Here is a 20498-nt window from a genome sequence, read left to right as displayed (position 1 = left end):
TTATATTCATTTTATTTTTATTTTTAATTATATTTATTTGTTGTTATAGCGGCCACCGTTATGCATCCTCTGTAAAAATTTCAAGTGTCTATCTATCGTGGTTCCGGAGATATAGCCCTGTGACCATGACAGCGAAGTCTTAGTAATAGGGTTCCGTTTTTTACCTCTTGGGTACGGAACCCTAAAATGTAACATAGGCTGTATTTTAAGCATTCTCCTTTTTGTTTTTATATTAATTCTCTAATAAATAATAGAAAGATGTTTTGTCGTCTATTTATCACCAACTCAATATTATAGTCCGCGTAAAACTGCTAGTCCGCTCTGAATATAGGAATGAATCTCGTCGCCATAGCAAATTGTACTACACCTGCTCACAACTTCAGAGCGGACTAGCAGTTTGGCGCGGACTTTATTATAGTACAGGTTCTACCTAAAATCCCACATAACCCGGCGTCGCTCCCACGTCGTCGGGTACCTTTTGAAGGTTTCCCCCTCGAGAAAAAAAAAAAAAAAAAAAAAAAAAAAAAAAAAAAAAAAAAAAAAAAAAAGGTTCTACCTGAAGCCTCCTATGTAATTCAGTACACACCCACACACCAACACACATAACTGCTTCACGCGTAAGTGTGACGATGGTATAGTCCGCATAAAACTGATAATCCGCTCTGAATATAGAAATGAATCGCGTCACCGTAACAAATTGGATGACTACACTTGCAACAACTTCAGAGTGGACTTTTAGTTTTGTTTTTAACCTATAAGGCAGACGGGCTACCTGATGGAAAGCAGTCACCGTCGCCTATGGACATTTGCACCACCAGAGGAGTCGCCAATGCATCACCACTGCAGTTTGACACTGATTATACCTCCCACGCGAACTATCTAGTTCTACCATTCAAATTTTTATAATAAATAAAACAAAATTATTATAACTTATTATTTTAATCCCGCTTTTAAATATTAAAACAATTTGTGAAACATAACTTAACCTAACCTATAAATACGGTAAGTACATAATAAATGTATTTCAATAATGAATAAAAGAACTGTATTTTGTATAGAATACGCATAGATTAGTAAAGATTACTCACTCCTAACAAGAAAATGTACCCAGTTTTGAGAATTGAAATAGTTGCGTAAAAAAGTTTTGCCACGTCTCCGTGCTAAAATGTCCCTGAAATATTTGGAATAATTATTTATTTATTACGTAAATTACGCAGTATTAGTTATTTATTCGTAAATTTTCTCAAAAATTTTTTTTTATTTGTCAAGAATTCAAAAAAAGAACTTACTAAAATAAGCCGTTTGTGGCTTCATTCAATTTCAAGGCGGCGAAGTATCTTTTCTAATCTATGAGAATGTGTTTGATTATCTTTATTAATAATCTATCTATCTACCTACCAAAGATCGGCGATTGAATCATAATAGACATTGTCAAATTACTTTGGTAGGAAAAGCATTAGACATATTGCTTATTCACCCGCGTTTTCTGCGAAAAACTTCAATATACTAATTACAAGTTATTTTAAGGACATGGAAATAAAAAATCTAGTATTTTATTTACAATTTAAGCATAATTAAAATACTTTACAACAAACCGTACTACCCATTAATAAGGAAAATAAAAACTACTTCGCAACACTTCGACAATATGTATGATGGTATATATTTTAAACCATGCAGTATGTACCACCCTCCCTCCCTCAAAGGATGCAAGAAATACCACCACCAACACGTGTTTCGCTCCAAAACGGAGCATCCCCTGGGTAAGTCCTTTCATAATATAGGAGTAGCAGACACTGATCCACCTGATGGTAAGCTACTGTCGTATGGACTGTAATCAACCCCAGATACGATTAGATTCCTACCTGAGGTCGGCCACAGATGTGCCGCTAAGCTGGAACGCCTCGGATAAGTATGTCTCTTACCACACTTCAAACCTACACAGCAGCGCTACACTGCTGTTATAACAGAAACAGGTGTGACGGTGGTGCCGGAGTCGAACCACAGAGGGTTCTAGTCTAAGTTAACTAAGATTACGAAGTAGTTTTCATCCTAACTGTAACATGGATAGCTTATCCTTACTAATATTATAAATCCGAAAGTAACTCTGTCTGTCTGTCTGTCTGTCTGGTTGTCTCTTCTTCACGCCCACACCACTGAACCGATTTTAATGAAATTTTGTATAAAGATAGTCTAAGACCCGAGAAAGGACATAGGATAGTTTTTATCCCGGAAATCCCACGGGAACTACGGATGGCGATCTAAGATCAATTAATCGGAGAATCGATATTTTGGACCCAAAACATCGTTTGCTTTAATCGATATTAGTAGGGAATGAATCGTAATCTATGCATTTGATCAAGTGATGATCTTTAGCAAAGTTGAAGGTACGAATTTTCAGTTTTGTGTAGGGTAGGGCGGGGCTAGTTGAGCAGAGAGGCAAGTTGGGCAATCAAAATATCTCGTAAACTATTCACCGTACGCATAGACATCTAATGGCGAAAAGAAGGAGTAGTGGGAGAGGTAATCATCAGGCGATCGCTAGAGCCGGCTGGACAAGCCAGTAAAGATCACGTGCGTTTTGTTTATTTTGTGACCAAAAAGTAAAAACGTCGTTTATCGCAAGTTTGCGTCTGTATTAGTCAATAGATATTTGTTTTCAATGAGGTAAGCGTTAATCTTTCAGATAATTATTGTATTTTTGATATGTGAAGTTGTTCTGGGTATATTTATTATGTTTTTTTTATAACCTCACTTTTGTTTTAAAATTCCGGGTTGGGGTTAGTTGAGCTATAGTTGCTCAACTTACCCCACGACTCAAATAACTAAAGTAATTGATGTTTTATTATTAATTATTATTATAAAGTAATTGATACTTTACTAAAACTAATAGAAGAAAGAGAAAAGCTGCAATATTAACAGACACTCCCGAAAAAAACGCTTTAGAAAAACAGCAAAATAAAACCACAAAAAAGTTAAGAAGCCAAAGAAGAAAAGGATAGGAAAAAGAAGAAGGGTGTCTGTAAAAAATACTCCAGTTAAGTGAGGAACGTGATGATGATGATTATTCCTGTCTGATTTGTTGCGAAGGCTATGCTGAAAGTTTACCATGAGAAAATTGGATCCAATTTCAAGCTTGCAGGGAATAAGCACATTCAAAATGTATTCCAGGTGCTGGTCTTAGGGTCGTTTGTGTCAATTGCAACAGTGACATCGACGATTAAGTTAAGAACTTATTAAAATATATTTTATCAGACATTCAAGTCTGATTTGAAAGAAATAGACTGATTTTAATCCTGAGTTTCTCTTAAGATACGTTAATGTTTTGTTGATTCTAATTTTGGTTAATTGTTCTAATAAAATAACTTTAAGTGTTGTTGTTCTGTAACTAAAAGACGATAAATAAAGAGCTGATTGCCAAACACATATTTTAGTTGATCCCTAGTCAACATTGAACATGATATTCTTAACGTAATTTGTGCTCAACTTGCCCCATACCCTTGCTCAACTTACCCCACCAATGGGGTACATTGAGCATAATTGCCTTCCTGCATGTAAATAGCTGCAGCTCTTAAATTCGCTTTCTTACAAAAAAATACTATGGACACTTTTGCTGAGGGATAAATTACGAATCCATCAAGCCGCTTAACAACTCATTGAGACTTATCATCGAGGAGCTATATCAGTTCAAGTAAAAAATTGCTCAACTAGCCCCGCCCTACCCTATGTTAGTATGTTATATTATTTTCTTTTAAACGCGGGCGAAGCCGCGGGCAAAAACTAGTGTAATAATAAAATTAAGTACTCGTAAATAAATATATATCAACAATTCACCAAAATAAGGCCATCCATTAAATACGCGAGTAGCAGACAAACACACAAATGAAGGTGGTAGAACTCTGTTTCGGTGGCACCACCGTCACACCTGTTTCTGTTATAACAGCAGTGTAGCGCTGTGTTCCGATTTGAAGTGTGGTAAGAGACATAGTTATCCGAGGCGACCAACTTAGTCCTCAGTAGCAACGCTGTAGCCGAGCTCAGGTAGGAATCTACTCCTATCTGAGGTTGATTACAGATGTCCATACGGCAGTAGCTTACCATCAGGTGGACTGCATTACATGCTTATCAATGTTATAAAATTTGCAAAGTGCGAGTCGTACTCGCATATGGAGGGTTCCGTACAACCAAATTTTAATTTAATTTTTATTTTTAGTATTTCTTATCATAGCAGCCATAGAAGTAAATGCATTGTGAAAATTTGAACTGTCTACCTATTACGGTTCAATAGATAAAGCGAAAAACGTTGAAAATATCAGTTTCTTGTATAGCGACCTCAATTTAATTTCAAACTATTTTATTTTCAGTAATTGTTGTTATAGCGGCCACCGTTATACATACTCTGTAAAAATTTCAAGTGTCTATCTATTACGGTTCAGGAGATAGAGCCCTGTGACAGACGGACAGACAGCGTCTTAGTAATAGGGTTACTTTTACCCTTTGGGTATGGAACCCTAAAAAGATATCTCCTATCTAGGGTTGGTTACTGTACATCCATATCTACCATTAAATAACCCGTTTGCCATCAAATAATCCAAAAACCAATTATTTGAAGCATAGATTAGTAAAGATTACTCACTCCTAACAAGAAAATGTACCCAGTTTTGAGAATTGAAATAGTTGCGTAAAAAAGTTTTGCCACTTTTCCGTGCTAAAATGTCCCTAAAATATTTGAAATAATTATTTATTTATTATGTAAATTACGCAGTATTAGTTATTTATTCGTAAATTTTCTCTAAAAATGTTTTTATTTGTCAAGTATTCAAAAAAAGAACTTACTAATAAGCCGTTTGTGGCTTCATTCAATTTCAAGGCGGCGAAGTATCTTTACTAATCTATGATTTGAAGTGAAAACTTCTTAAGCGGAGTTGTGCACTTTCTTTGATGAGTAAAAATGTTAAACTCGCGTCAGGACACGTGACCGAAAATTCGTAAGACTGTCATGTTTGTGTATAGTCCGCGCCAAACTGCTAGTCCGTTCTGAAGTTGTTGAGAGCAAGTGTGATACAATTTGCTATGGCGACGCGATTCATTTCTATATTCAGAGCGGACTAGCAGTTTTACGCGGACTATATGATAGCGCAATATATGATTTTTTTTTTTTATAATAAGAGAGTAGTAGACGAGCATGCAGTCCACCTGATGGTAAGTGGCTACTGCCGCTCATGGACATCTGTAATCAACCCCAGATAGGATTAGATATTCCTACCTGGGGTCGGCCACAAGCGCCGCTACCCTTGAGGACTAAGCTGGAACGCCTCGGAAAAGTCTGTCTCCCTTACCACACCCTTCAAACCGGAACACAGCAGCGCCTAACACTGCTGTTGTTAGGTAGAAATAGGTGTGGCGGTGGTGCCGCAGGAGTCGAACCACAAAGGGTTCTACCTTCAAATATTGTATTTAACATCAATGATGTACTTTTAAACTGATAATTGAAACAATTCGTACAAAATTATTCCCTAACCATTCGAAAATATCGAAAATGCACAACGTTCATTCAAGTTTTCACTTCTACCAGCACTCCCGGAGTGCAACGACTTACCACGCTCTTATTAGCTTTAGCTGTATGTATGTATGTATGTATGTATGTATGTAACGGAATACTTGAACTCGATTTTTACCCACTTTGAACGGTCCGATTAATTTAAAATTTTGAACAATTATCAAGAACCGATGACAATACACGATTTACATAATTTTATCTCATTCTCCTCATCAGGATCGTCAGGAATCAGGATTAACGATTTTCCTTGTTCGATTTTAACGTGGTTTTTAGTTTTTAAACAATAATTATTTTCTATTTCAACTATTAACAACTTATCTATACTAAATCATCAACTAAACCTTTCTTTTTCTTGTCTTTATCGTGTTTCTTCGCGTGCAATACCATCTTACTCCTAGTCAAAAACCGTTTCAGACACACAGAACACTCATGCGGCTTATCACCTATATGCATCTTGAAGTGCATAACCAAATTGTTTTTTTGCGTGAAACTTTTCGAACATATCTCGCATTGGTACGGCTTGACACCCGTGTGTATCTTCTCGTGTCTATCTAGATCTGCCTTCCTGTAGAACGACGAACCACATTCCACACAATTGAAGTTTTTTATCCCCTTATGGGATAGACTGTGTATACTGAGATGTCCCAGTTGTGTGTATGTCTTCCCACATGTCGTACACATGTATGGCCGCTCGCCTGTGTGTGTGCGCTTGTGTTTTTTCAATTCGTAGCCCGTTTGGAATGTCTTGCCGCAGTTGTCACAGGGTACTGGCTCTTTTGGTGTTACTCGTCGATGCCGCCGTCTGAAATTATTAAGTGCTTATAAATACTAGAATGCCACTGCTAGGCACGGGTCTCCTCTCATAATGAGCAGGATTAGGCCATAGTCCACCGCGCTGGTCATGTGCGTATTGGTAGACTTCATATACCTTTAAGTTTTTTTTTTAAATAAATCTCTTATATATGCAGGTTGCTTCATGAAGTGATTACAATTTCTAATACGCACATAACTTTGAAAAATCAAAGGTGCGTACCTGGGATTTGAACCTCGGACTCCTCGATCGAGAGGCCGAGTTTCTTAACCTCTAGGCTATCACTACCTTTTATAATAATAAAAGAGTTGCAGACAAGCGTACAGTCTACCTAATGATAGAAGTTGATGGTGGTAGAACCCTCTGTGGTTCGACTCCGGCGGCACCACCACCACATTTTATTCTGTTATAACAGCAGTGTTAAGCGCTGCTGTGTTCCGGTTTGTAGTGTGGTAACGGAGACATCCTTTTCCAAAGCATACCAGCTTAATCCTCAGAGTAGCGGCGCATCTGTTACACACCTTAGATAAGAATCTAATCTTAACTGGGGTTGATTACAAATGTCTATAGATGGCAGTAGCCATTTACCATCAGATGGACTGTGCGCCTGCTACTCCTATATTACGATAAATATAAGTTAACTTATAATATATATTTATGACGCCATGTGGAAAATCAATTTCTATATTTTATCTTTAATTATGAACTAAATATAGAGGATAATATTTTAGAGTGTTCGGCAAAGGGAGATCTCCCTGTGGGCTAGGTGATCATGCCCGGGGAGCGGCCGTGCTCCGACAGTCTCAATTCAGAGCTTGTATATATGCAAGATGTTTAGAAAACTTCAATAGCGTGATACAGCAGCGCCATCTCTTGACGAGTAGCGGGAAGTCGCTACAATTCAATTCAATTCAGTTTATTTGCAAGAACATAGTGGTATACATGGGTCTTATAATCAATATATTTTCTTATGTCCTACCCCTTCGGGTGTGCAAAATAAGGAATTAAAATATTTACAATTAGCATTTATATAATTGCAATAGAAACAAAATAATAAGAACACAGCAGTGTAAAACACTGCTGTGTTCTGGTTTGAAGAGTGGTAAGGGAGACATACTTTCCGAGGCGTTCCAGCTTATTCCTCAGGGGTAGCAGCACATATGTAGCCGCCCTCAGATAGAAATATCTAATCCTATTTGGGGTTGATTACAGATGTCCATGGGCGGCAGTAGCCGCTTACCATCAGGTGGACTGCATGCTCGTCTGCTACTCCTATATTATAAAAGTGTTATCTATTTTAAAACTCACTTCTTAGGTTTATCGTGTTCCCCATCATCATCAGATATCTCTATCACCTCACATTTGATCACCACCTCCTCAACCGGTTGCTCGGCCAGCTCCTTCTGAACACATTGGGTTTCTGTCATGTTATGGCAAAAACCTGGAATGATAGGAAGATTGATAAAACATGTTACATATATTTGTTGTAATTTTGGAGTCAAAAATGAGAAAGCACACCTGATGATAAGTTACTGCATCTGTAATCAAACCCAGATAGGATAAGATTCCTACATGAGGTCGGCCACAGATGCGCTACTGAGGACTAAGTAGGAACTACTTGGAAAAGTATGTCTTCCTTACCACACTTCAAACCAGAACACAGCAGCGCTACACTGCTGTTATTAGGCAGAAATGGGTGTGTCGGTGGCGCAGCGGGAGTCGAACCACAAAGTATTCTGGTTCCAGCTACTGCTATGTTCAGGTTTAAAAGGTGTGGTAAGGTAGACATTATTTGAGGCATTCCAGCTTAGTCTTGAATTGTAGCGATGCATCTGTGGCTGAACTCAAGTAGGACTGTAATCTTATCTGTGATTGATTACAGACATTCATAGGGTAGTAGCCACTTACCATCAGGTGGACTGCATGCATGTTTGCCACTTCAACCAGAGCATAAAAATAAGGGTACTTTTGATTCGTTTTAAAGGTGCACCTTACACATGAGGTTCCATACACCCATGGTAATGGGTGCTGACTTATTTAGGTTGGACGCTCTTAAATTCTTTATAAAACTCAAAATAACTGAAAATTAAGCCAACTTTTGCTGTTTTCTCGAAGAAAAATTGCCAAAAAAGCATAAATACACGTGAAAAATACCACCTTTATACACAATCGTGAATTAACACAAAAAACAATATAAAAACAGCTTACCAAAACGAGTTGGAAATTATTTAAAAACTGTTTATTTTTATTAAAAACTTAAAATATATTTCTCATGCTTAATATTTCAGTCTTCTTAATGTTGCATATGTTATTTTGTTGCGAATATTTCAATCAATACGTAAACTATATAAAAATTTATTGTTTACTAAGACAGTATATAAAAATGCTCCATTGTCACAGGTTGTCATATGTCAAAATATCAGAATTGACATTAAATCTGTGTTGCCATATACATACTAAAAATCTCCTAATTCTTACCCTACTGCGGAGGCTAATGTTTTCGAGCATATGTTGGTATGAATGGATTGACGGATTTTAATATTTCTTATTCCAACCATATAAGAAAATGTGGCTAAATTGTGGAAATGACTAAGCTATATTTTTAACCAGAAAAGTGGTTGTTTTCATAGTAATAATTTATTCTAAGGTCGATTACTTTTGTCTCTATTTTTTACAAGAATATTGCTTAATATATTACAGACACTTGTTATATAAACGCTAAAAAAAATAAAAAAATAATTTATACTAAACATTTCTTCACATAAAATCGAATAGTCAGTGAGCTAGTAGAATAGAATCCCTCTAAACAGAATAGGTGTAACAATTTAATTTTAATAAAATAATTGTGTTTTTCATACATTTTTCCTAAATAGTAGAAACTCCTAAATTACTTGCAACATTGAAAGCGTTTCGTTATTGCAATAAATATTTTCCGATATAATTACATTTCGAATTTTATCTTATTTAATTAATACTTTATTGCACCGAATACTATATTGCATTTTTTTATATAAAATGTATTTACTACTTACATAATTTTAATTATTTTTATAAAAAGATAACATTAATGACTGCGAGTTATATTTTTAAATAGTTACTTAATCCTATAATAAATTAGATACTGCAAAAATGTAAGGTATACGCAGATAAAATGACCAAATTTTAGAATAATTATTGGGCGAATATTTTCGAATTATTATCTTTTTAACAACAATGTTCTAAAAGTTCAGCACATGATAACCATTTGCAATCCTACCAAAGCATTCGCTAGGTAAACATAACTATTTTTAAAATAAGTAGGTAAACCCAATAAAAATTACTTGTGTACCAATGGTCGGCCTTTAAGTATGAACCGATTGATTTAAAAAGTCCTGCATTGACGCAATTCTTTGGCTATGTTTATACATGTTCAATTCAGTTGCGTTCTCTATAATCGGGTCACGATGATGTCATCGTAGTAGCTTATTTTAAAAGTGACGTATTATTCATTTCCACACCGTAACAGTTCGAGTTAAACGCGGTGCGGATAAAAATACAAAAACAGTTGATTGTAACACAAAATTCTACATAACTAACCCAGAAAATGTCTTTCCATCAACAAAGAAATGTCGGTGAGTCTTTTTATAATTTATTTCACTGAATTCATTTTAAAAACACAGTGAGGTAGAGCTCTAACTTTGCACCTGTTTTTTTTTTCAATTTTCATGGGCGGGGTATCAAAAATGTTAAATCAATAAAGTTTGGTTATTGATTATTTTCAATCAAAAATATGCATTTCTATTAATATTAATATATTTATTTTAATTCGCTGGTGCATATTTTAGTGATATTGTACAAATTTTTGTCGTATATAAAGTGATTTTTGATTTTAAATGATATGATATGACCGGAACAAGTGAAACAGCTGTTTTGATGATGTCATTCGACGTTTGGTTATTGCTTAACATAAACATTACATGTAATCAAATAAATGGTATGGTTTTTTCAAAAAATTGAAAAATAATAGTTTTAATTTTGATAAGATAAAGGACTGCGATTATTTTAATTTAAGTGCCTAAAATATTGATATCTTATATTTTAACGGCTAACCCGTATGATGCAAATTTTGAACCATTTAAAGGCGTTCAAAATATAATTAGAAGATAATTATGACTTATTTACTATTGTGTTGAAAGCGAATTGGTTTTAAAATTGCTAAATTGAAATATAATTTCTAAATATTATATAGACTTAAAACTGAGATAATAATATGGGTTTGTTTTGTTTTGTGGTCCTTATGTGCTTGGACTTTAATATCAAGATTAGCTGTCTATGAGTGACAGTAATCCTTATGGTGGTCGAACCGGTATGGTTCATCCGAGGGTCCCTGTAGTCCCGGGACTATAATAGGGCTACGGTATCCCCTTCCTGTCGTAACAGGCGACTAAAAGGGGGCTTCCGGGGTTGCGGGCGGCAAGATTGGGAGGTCGAGCCGTCCGGTAAGCAACTCCGGGAAGGACGGCGGTGTGTGTGGTCGCATACCGTCGTAAACACCAGACGGTGTGGTGAGTCCTGGAGCTCACCTAGGTTGAGCCCGAAGGAGCAACGCATTCAGAGGACTCCGGTTGCGTTCCGTAGGAGATCCCGGAGTCCTCTTGGCAACGTAAAAAAAATGGTTCGTCCGAGGACATACCGTTGCCAACCCTATGGATCGGATGGATGTACCTATGTTCAATTTTAAAAAAAATATTCTAAAAGTGAATGAATGGTTTTCAACAGCACCACCGCCACACCTATTTCTAATTACAACAGTGTTAAGCGCTGCTGTGTTATGGTTTGAAGGGTGTGATAATGGAGAGTTTTCCGAAGCGTTTTAGCTTAGTCTGGGATGGCGGCGCATTTGTGGCCGATCTCGGGTAGGAATGTAATCTTATCTAGGTTTGAATACAGATGTCAATGGACGGCAGTAGTCACTTACCATCAGGTGAACTGCATGCTCGTCTGCTATGTCGGAGACATTATAAAAAAAATAATGCAACATTGTTTTAGCATATTGTTAAGATAATCCATCGACTATTTTTTGATATTTGCGAATACAAATTTGTCTGTCTGTATGTCTTTTTAATCTTGCTAATCTCCGAAACGGCTGGACCAAGTAAGTGGCTACTGCCGCCCATGGACATCTGTAATCAACCCCAGATAGGATTAGATATTCCTGCCTGAGCTCGGCCACAAATGCGCCGCTACCCCCGCTACCCCTGAGGACTAAGCTGGAACGCCTCGGAAAAGTATGTCTCCCTTACCACACCCTTCAAAACGGAACACAGTAGCGCCTAACACTGCTGTTATTAGGCAGAAATAAGCGTGGCGGTGGTGTGACCGGAGTCGAACCACATAAGGTTCTACCACTTTCAAAGGGATTATTTATACTTTTAGCGGGTGAAACTGCGGGACATAGCCCGTTTATATAACCATGAAAGCGTTTAAACATATATCTAGCAGTTTCACTTACGCTGTAATCTCAGTCCGGGTGTGAAGGAGAAAGCTTGGTATTCTGTTACACAATACAGTATGATAGATATCAAGAACCAGTATTGTATTACAAACGGGTAATGCCGCTAATGTATATGTCAATTTAAAAGTCCGAACTATAGTTACTAACATTTATTGGCAAAATATTGTAAGCAGTGATATTCTAGTGGAACTCGGCTTCTTAATGGAGGGGTCTGAGGTTGATATCCCAGGCATGCACCTCTGATTTTTAAAAGGTATGTGCTTATTGGAAATTATCACTTCCTTTAACGGCGAAGGAAATCATAGTGAGAGAACCTGTGTACCTGAGAGATCTTAAAAAAAGTTTTCAAAGTTATGTCAACCAAGTCTACCAATACGCACTTGGCCAGCGTGGTGGACTATGGCTTAATCCTTCTCATTCTGTTAGGAGACCCATGTCCAGCAGTGGGACATTAATAGGTCGATGATGATTTGTTACTGTAAAAGTTCGAACTACAGTGAATTTACTAAGATTTATAAGTAAATCTTCCGTTTTACCAATATCAGTTGGTAAATTTACGAATTTATTAAGAAAGAGACGATGGTCCGGGCCTTTATCAATAGAATTTACTTAATGTTAGAATTTACCTGTAGGAAGGATAGAACACTTTGTGGTTTGACTACGGAGACAACACCGCCAGATTTATTTCTGTCTAATAACAGCAGTGTTAAGTGCTGTTATGTTTAGATTTAAAGGGTTTGTTAAAACAAAAATACTTATCTGAAGCATTCCAAGTCTTCAGATAAAACAACGCATTTTTGAAATTAGTTAAGTAACTAATCTTATGCCAGGTAAATTACAATCTAGACAACTGTGATGTCGGTTCTGTAAAAAAATATCATTATTTTTCCAAACGCCCCACAATAATTATAACAATGAAATTCTCTTATCAATGATAAATATTATAAGAATGTGCACCACACGGTACATATCGCATACGTGACCTTACATGTGTGACGTGTGCATTGCAGCAATATTTACATGTCCGTCTGGTTTATCAGGGCAAACAGTAAAAACTCACGTATGTGTAGTGCGCGGTGTAATAATACCTATTAACTTCGCTATTTTACTAATTAACGCATTATTTTTTATCATGGAAGTAGCAGACGAGCATGCAGTCCACCTACTGCGTACTGTCTACCTGGCTGTGTGCCTAGTCTTTTTCTACTTAATAACAGCAGTGTAAGCGCTGCTTTGTTCTGGTTCGAAGGGTCTGGTAGGGAAGACATTTTTGCGAGGCGTTTTATCAGTCTTCAGGGGTAGCGGTGCATCTGTGACCAACCTCAGGTAGGAATATCTAATCCTATCCATCCATCCATCAGCCTTTACTGGTCCACTGCTGGACATAGGCCTCCCCTAGTCTGCGCCACTCCGACCGGTCTTGGGCCGTCTGCATCCAGCGGTTACCCGCCGTCCGCTTCAGGTCGTCAGTCCACCTGGTCGGGGGGCGTCCTGTACTCCTTTTGCCGAGACGTGGTCTCCATTCGAGGACCTTCCGACCCCACCGGTTATCGGTCCTGCGAACTATGTGGCCAGCCCATTGCCACTTCAGCTTGCTTATGAGAGCTATGTCGGTAACTTTCGTTCGCCTACGGATTTCCTCGTTACGAATTCTGTCGCGTAGGGAAATACCGAGCATAGCTCTCTCCATAGCTCGCTGAGCGACTTTGAGTCTTCGTATTAGGCCCACAGTGAAAGACCACGTCTCGGCACCGTACGTCATCACTGGCAACACACACTGCTCGAACATCTTCGACTTCAGGCTCTGAGGTATCTTGGATGAGAAGATGTCACGCAATTTCCCGAACGCTGCCCAACCGAGTCGGATTCTACGAGTGACCTCTTTCTCAAAGTTGGACTTACCCATCTGGATTATCTGTCCCAGGTAAACGTATTCGTCAACAACTTCGAGTGTGACGCCATCTACAACGACCGGCATGGGTGTGACATGGACGTTAGACATGATCTTCGTCTTGTCCATGTTCATCTTAAGACCTACCCGTTGAGAGGCGTCACAGAGGTCATTGAGCATGGTATTGAGGTCCTCCAGCGACTCCGCCATGATGACGATATCGTCTGCGAATCGAAGGTGAGTGATGTATTCGCCATCGATGTTGATGCCGAATCCTTTCCACTCCATCAGTTTGAACACGTCCTCCAGTGCAGCGGTAAACAGTTTTGGAGACAATACGTCACCCTGTCTCACACCTCGCTGCACTTGGATGGGGTCCGTACTTCTGTCGTGTAATCGGATCGTCATTGAGGCTGCCTTATACATACACTTCAACACTTCGATGTATCGATAGTCGATCTGGCACCTCTGGAGTGACTCCAATACCGCCCACGTCTCGATAGAATCGAAGGCTTTCTCATAGTCCACATAAGCCACGCACAACGGCAGGTTGTACTCCTCGGACTTCTGTACCACCTGTCGCAGCGTGTGTATGTGGTCCATGGTGCTAAAGCCTTTTCGAAAGCCGGCTTGTTCGGGAGGCTGGAAGTCGTCGAGCCTGCGAGCCGATCTTCGAATAATCCTATCTATGGTTTATTACAGATGTCCATGGGCGGCAGTAGCCACTTGCCATCACACTGCATGCTTGTCTGCTACACTTTATTATAAAAAAAACCCTATAATACGTAGCGACTGACACTCCTGGACGTATGTAATCAGCCCCAGATTAGATGAGTATTCTTTCTAAGGTCGGCTATAGATGCGCCGCTACCCCTGAGAACTAGCTGGAATGCCTCGGGAAAGCATGTCTTAACACACCATGACATATGAAGGCTACGCATACGCACTTGGTCAGCCTTGGTACGACTCCGGCGGTACCACCGCCACACCTATTCCTGTTATATCAGTAGTGTCAAGCGCTGCTGTGTTATGGTTTGGAGGGTTTTAAGGGAGACAGTTTTCCGAGGCGTTCCAGCTTAGTTCTTAAGAGATAGCAACGTATCTGTGACTATCTCAAGAAGCAATTTAATCTTATCTGGAGCTACAGATGACTGCATGGTGCCTACCACACTGATATTAAAATAACATTATTATTTTCTAAACTAAAAATCCCGCTATAACAGTTACTGAAACTAATAAAAAGCAATAATTATTTGCAATCTAGTAACTTGCGATGAACTTTCTCTAAGGCTGTTGAAAAAGATAATGGCACAAAATATTAAAATAATAATATGATAATTCTTCAAAATTTTGAATTAAACTGAACATTCAAAGTGGATAGAAATCGGGTTCACAGATTCCGTTACTCTGTTACGTACATACATATATACAACCGATGCTAATAAAAGCGTGTTAAAACATACAGACACTTCAATTTTAATCACATGTATAGATTAGGAGTTTATTAACTTACTGCTCTATGGCTCTATCACCCGCAATGAATGGACCTTGACATCAATACATTATTTACGTTGCGTTTTGTTATTGCATCGCTGTAAGAATCTAAATGAGTTTCGCGCCAAATTTGGAATGATTTTTAATCTGTTTACTTGTACAGCTATGTTCTGCTTTGAGCCCACACACGATATGATATGTACAATAATAATTGGTCAAGTGCGAGTTGGAATCACCCGTAGGGTTCCGTGCCATCAACTGTTAAAGCCACTTACCATGATCTCAACTTTACGCTCGTCTGCTACTCCTATATTATCCAAAAAAATGCAGGGGATAAACTTTGTAGAGTCCGCGCCAAACTTCTAGTCCGCTCTGAATATAGAAGCGAGTCGCGTCGCAACAGCAAATTGTAGATATTAGCGACGAAGATAGCGACACCCCCGCGCCCACGGATACATAGCGCAGTCAGTGTGCCATTACGTTGCTGCGGAGTATATGCTTGTAGTTGTGTTCGACCGCAATGGTTCCCTGACTATTCATGCACGCGACAACAACTTCAGAGCGGACTAGAAGTTTGGCGAGGACTCTAATATTCAAGAATATCCATACGTTTACAAGTGTTTTAATATCCTTCTACCCTCACCTCCCAGGTCACACTCTACCATCACCACTGACGGACAAACTCCGACTCTACCATGTGGATATGAACCCCTACGGCCACCGGGTTCTTCTCATCCTGGAGGCGAAGAAGGCGAAATACGAGGTCCTAAAACTCGACCCCTTGAGACTACCTGAGTGGTTCAGAGTGAAGAATCCTAGATGTGAGTATACCCCAGATATTGAGAAGAATCCTTTGTGGTTCGACTCCGGCGGTACCATCGCCACACCTATTTCTTTTATAACAGCAGTGTTAAATGCTGCTTATGCAGACGAGCATGCAGTCCACCTGATGGCAAGTGGCTACTGCCGCCCATGGACATCTGTAATCAACCCCAGATAGCATTAGATATTCTTACCTGAGGTCGGCCACAGACGCGCCGCTACCCCTGAGGACTAAGCTGGAACGCCTCGGAAAAGTCTGTCTCCCTTACCACACCCTTCAAACCGGAACACAGCAGCGCCTAACACTGCTGTTATTAGGTAGAAATAGGTGTGGCGGTGGTGCCGCCGGAGTCGAACCACAACGGGTTCTACCACCTTCAAAACTTATATATGAGAGGCTCTAATCTTAGCCCTTAGGAGACGCAATACATATGTGATCGGCTCCAGATTGTCCTATAAAGTTGGTCACAGTTGTCCAATGGTGGCAGTGGCCACTTACCATCAGGTGGACTGCAAGCTCTTTTATTGCCAATCGTATATTGTTTTTTACATACATTTTTGTTTGTTATAGCTTTAACACAAAGATTATGTGCTTTCTGAAGTGTTTTAACACGCTTTCATTAACTTGGGTTGTATCTATGTATGTATGTATGTAACGGAATCTTTGAACTCGATTTTTACCCACTTTGAACGCTCCAATTAATTTAAAATTATGAACAATTATCAAGAACCGATGACATTACACGATTTTAATAATTTTATCCGATTTTTCTCATCAGGATCGTCAGGAATCAGGATTAACGATTTTCCTTGTGCGATTTTAGCGTGGTTTTTAGTTTTTAAACTATAATTATTTCATTTCAGTAAAGATACCAGTTTTGGAGATTCCCACAGAACAAGGCGACAGATTTCTGTTCGAAAGTGTTGTTATATGTGATTATTTGGACGAAAAGTACACACGGAACCCTCTACATTCCAAGGATCCCTATGTGAAAGCTCAAGACAGGCTACTTATCGAAAGGTTTAATGAGGTAACTGTCTTATAAAACAAATTATTTCTATTTATTTGTTATTAACCCATCGAAGAAAGAAAGACAGTTTAAACAAATTATTAAACAAACATTGTGGAAAAACCGTACAATAAAACAAGCGTATTGGCAGATAAAACTGTGTCTTAAGTACACACTCCACACAAGTTGTGGTTCCATTACTTTAGCCTCTTCTTCTCCATAACGAATCACCTTGCGAAGTGGTGATGAATATGATATGATTCTGTAAAGAATTTACTTTTATAAAATATTTTGATTTTCCCGAACTGAGACTGTCGAAGCACGGCCACTGTCCGGGCATGATCACCTAGCTTGGCATATCTCTCGCCGCCAAAATATAAAACCTATATTAAATATTCATATCATCATCATCAACCCATTATTGTCCCACTGCTGGGCACGGGTCTCCTCGCAGAATGAGAAGGATTAGGAAGGCCATAGTCTACCGCGCTCGCCAAGTGCGTATTAGTAGACTTCACATACCTTATTGAGATATATATATTTATATTCTTTTATAAATCTCTCAGGTACGCAGGTTTCCTCACGATGTTTTCCTTCACCGTTTTAGCAAGTGATAATTAATTTCCAATACGCACATAATTTCGAAAAATTATCATGCCCAAATAAATGTGCGTGCCTGGAATTTGAACCACGGACCTCTCGATCGAGAGGCCGAGTTTCTTAACCACTAGGCTATCACTGCTTTTTTCAATATTTATATACTTTAACAAATAATATTTCTTCTTTTCAGTTAATAAAAGGCAGTTTGGAGTGTTTCGACACAAACTTCGCATTTGGTAGCGAGCAGATTATTCAAACTCTCGATATTTTCGAAAAGGAACTAGCTTCAAGAGGTATGTTTATTATGAAATATGGCGTATGGTTTGACCGGGCAGGTATAGTCCGCACCAAACTGCTAGTCCGCTCTGAAATTGTTCCGAGCAGGTGTAGTCATACAATCGCTCTGGCGACACGTTCTTATTAGTGATCGAAGGGCGACACGATTCATTTCTATATTCAGAGAGGACTAGAAGTTTGGCTCGGAGTATACCACGGTCACACTTACGCGTGCGCGTTCAGCGTGTGTGTGCGTGTGTGTGTACTGACTTACATATGAGGCGAGTGGCTTAGTGCTCAGGAGTGACGTGTGATCGGCTTCAGGTGGAACCTGCTCTGTATGGACTTGGTTACAGATGTCCATGTGACACAGGCTGGCGAGCCCTGAGTATGTCTTTTTCAATAGAGTAATCGATCAATTTAATCGATTTCGAAACCTCGATCTACGTTACATTACGACAAATTTTAGTTCCTGAACGATCCACTACAAACGCTGCATGTAGGTTTGAAGGTGGTAGAACCCTTTGTGATTCGACTCCGGCGGCACCACCACCACACCTATATCTACCTAATAACGGTAGTGTTAAGCACTGTTAAGCTGCTGCTGGTTTAAAGGGAGATATACTTTTCCGAGGTGTTTCAGCTTAGTCATCAGGAATATCGGCGTATCTGTGGGAGTCCTCAGGAAGGAATATCTAATCCTATCCGGGGTTGACTACAGATGTCCATGGGCGGCAGTACCCACTTACCATCAGGTGGACTGCATGATCGTCTGCTACTCCTATAGTATGGGCAAATTCTATATGGACTCGATCGATCACATGTAAAGGTTCATACTAAGGGTACTGCATTATTTAGTAATTAATTCAATTTATAAAAAAACATTAAGAGTTCTACAAACATTGGTTCTTATTTCAGGTACATACTACTTCGGTGGCAACCGACCAGGTATGCTGGATTATATGATCTGGCCGTGGGTGGAAAGGCTATACCTTCTGCGATGTGTCAACGAAAAGAAGTTTGATGAGAGGAGATCACTGTTTCCGAATTTTGTAAGTGGCTTTCTATCATGTTTGTTGGTGTAGTGTTATGTGCAGGATTAGTGCTTAAAGGTGGTAGAATCACTTGTGGTTCGACTAAGAAGGCACCATCGCCACACCAGATTCTGTTATAACAGCAGTGTTGAGCGCTGCTGTGTTCAGAGAGCCTTCCACCATTTTTTAAAAACCATCATAGTTCAGGAATGTTTTATTTCCTCCTTAAAACAGTAAAATATTCCGTCATACACAGTTCAACAAAATTAAACCCTTATTTAATTTTCGCTTATCCATTGTATAAAACCAACTGAAATTGTCATATTTTGCTTAAAAAGTTAAATTTCCTGCAAAAAAGTAAAAGTATGATTAAAATAATATTGTGTTAAGAGATGGTAGTAAGTTAGTAACCCCGGTTTGAAGGTTGTGGTAAGGGAGACATACTTTTCGAGGCGTTCCAGCATAGTCCTTAGGTAGGAAAATCTAATCCTATCTTGGGCAGATTACAGATGTCCATGGGCGGCAGTAGCCACTTACCATCAGGTGGACTGCATGCTCGTCTGCTACTCAAATCAAATCAAATCATTTTTTTTTTATTCAGAATAGGTTCTTTACAGAACACATTTTGAATGTCAATACAATTACCACAACTTCACAAGGTGTTATAGAGAAGTAGCGGCGAAAGAAACTCCATAACATAAGTACATCTTAAAAAAAATGATTTTTTTTCAAACTTAATGGTACATGTGGAGCTGGAGCTACTTCAGACCACACCGTTTTTTGTCAGGCAAATAATCACTTAGTTTATAATACGCTTTTTACATAGCGTTTGCTTAACGACATGTTTGCACTTTTTTTCTGTGAGATTCAAAATGTGGTCGGGTACTCCTTTGCTTATTATAAAAAAATCTGGTAATAAAAATTTGTATATCCATTTTGTCTTCCAGGCGGACTGGGGTGATCAGATGCAACTCGACGAAGTTGTAAAGAAACATGCTACCTCACCAGCTGAATACTTCGATTACTACAAGAACGCCAGAGCACATGCCATGGGATACTACTTATAAGTACAGAGTACACCAGTACATTATAGTACACAATATAGAAATACAAAGTAATTTCAATACGACAAGATTACCATTCAGAGATCTTTATGGTCTAAGATCCCGATATAAGACTACCTTCACCGAGCTGGTGAAGGGATGAAACGTATTTTAAGTTGAATTAAATATGTCGATAATTATATTGCAAATGGGTTGTCTAAAGAAATTCAGTCCAGATTATGATTTTTTACAATAAAAAAAAATCTTAAATTTCACTGGTCTGGTTTATGGACAAACTACTTTTTGCACGCGGCTTCGCCCGCGTTTAAAAGAAAATGATATAACATACTAACATACACAAAACTGAAAATTCGTACCTTCTACTTTGCTAAAGATCATCACTTGATTAAATGCATACTTTACAATTCAATCCTTACTAATATCGATTAAAATAATCGATGTT

General features: G+C 38.6%; 2 protein-coding genes across 3 annotated transcripts in view; one reads left to right on the top strand and one right to left on the bottom strand.

Moving 5' to 3' along the window:
* The window catches only part of LOC140752767 (uncharacterized), a 222898-nt gene extending 214133 nt beyond the window's left edge, over positions 1 to 8765 (bottom strand). The window contains exons 1-3 of one of the 2 annotated variants that reach the window (XR_012103452.1): positions 8580 to 8765; positions 7680 to 7812; positions 5662 to 6362 (exon numbers count right to left, since the gene is read on the bottom strand). Coding sequence is in view for 1 of the 2 variants with exons in the window: in XM_073087117.1 (XP_072943218.1) it covers positions 5879 to 6362; positions 7680 to 7798 (603 nt within the window). In the remaining variant the exon portion in view is untranslated. Of the gene's footprint in view, positions 1 to 5612; positions 6363 to 7679; positions 7813 to 8579 lie in introns of those variants that run through there. The other variant, XM_073087117.1, reaches the window with a different exon arrangement.
* Positions 8766 to 9754: 989 nt separating this feature from the next.
* GSTo3 (glutathione S-transferase omega 3) lies at positions 9755 to 20283 on the top strand. The gene is made up of 6 exons (XM_073087204.1): positions 9755 to 9982; positions 15901 to 16071; positions 16937 to 17103; positions 17873 to 17975; positions 18877 to 19010; positions 19940 to 20283. The coding sequence occupies exons 1-6, from the start codon at positions 9955 to 9957 to the stop codon at positions 20057 to 20059; spliced, it is 723 nt and encodes a 240-aa protein (XP_072943305.1). The 5' UTR covers positions 9755 to 9954; the 3' UTR covers positions 20060 to 20283.
* Positions 20284 to 20498: the final 215 nt, after the last annotated feature.

This window comes from Epargyreus clarus, unplaced genomic scaffold, assembly GCF_041222505.1.
Source record: "Epargyreus clarus isolate Ecla_fem2 unplaced genomic scaffold, WU_Ecla_fem_2.2 ptg000025l, whole genome shotgun sequence".
NCBI classification, from domain to species: domain Eukaryota; kingdom Metazoa; phylum Arthropoda; class Insecta; order Lepidoptera; family Hesperiidae; genus Epargyreus; species Epargyreus clarus.
This window is presented reverse-complemented; position numbering and strand designations above follow the sequence as displayed.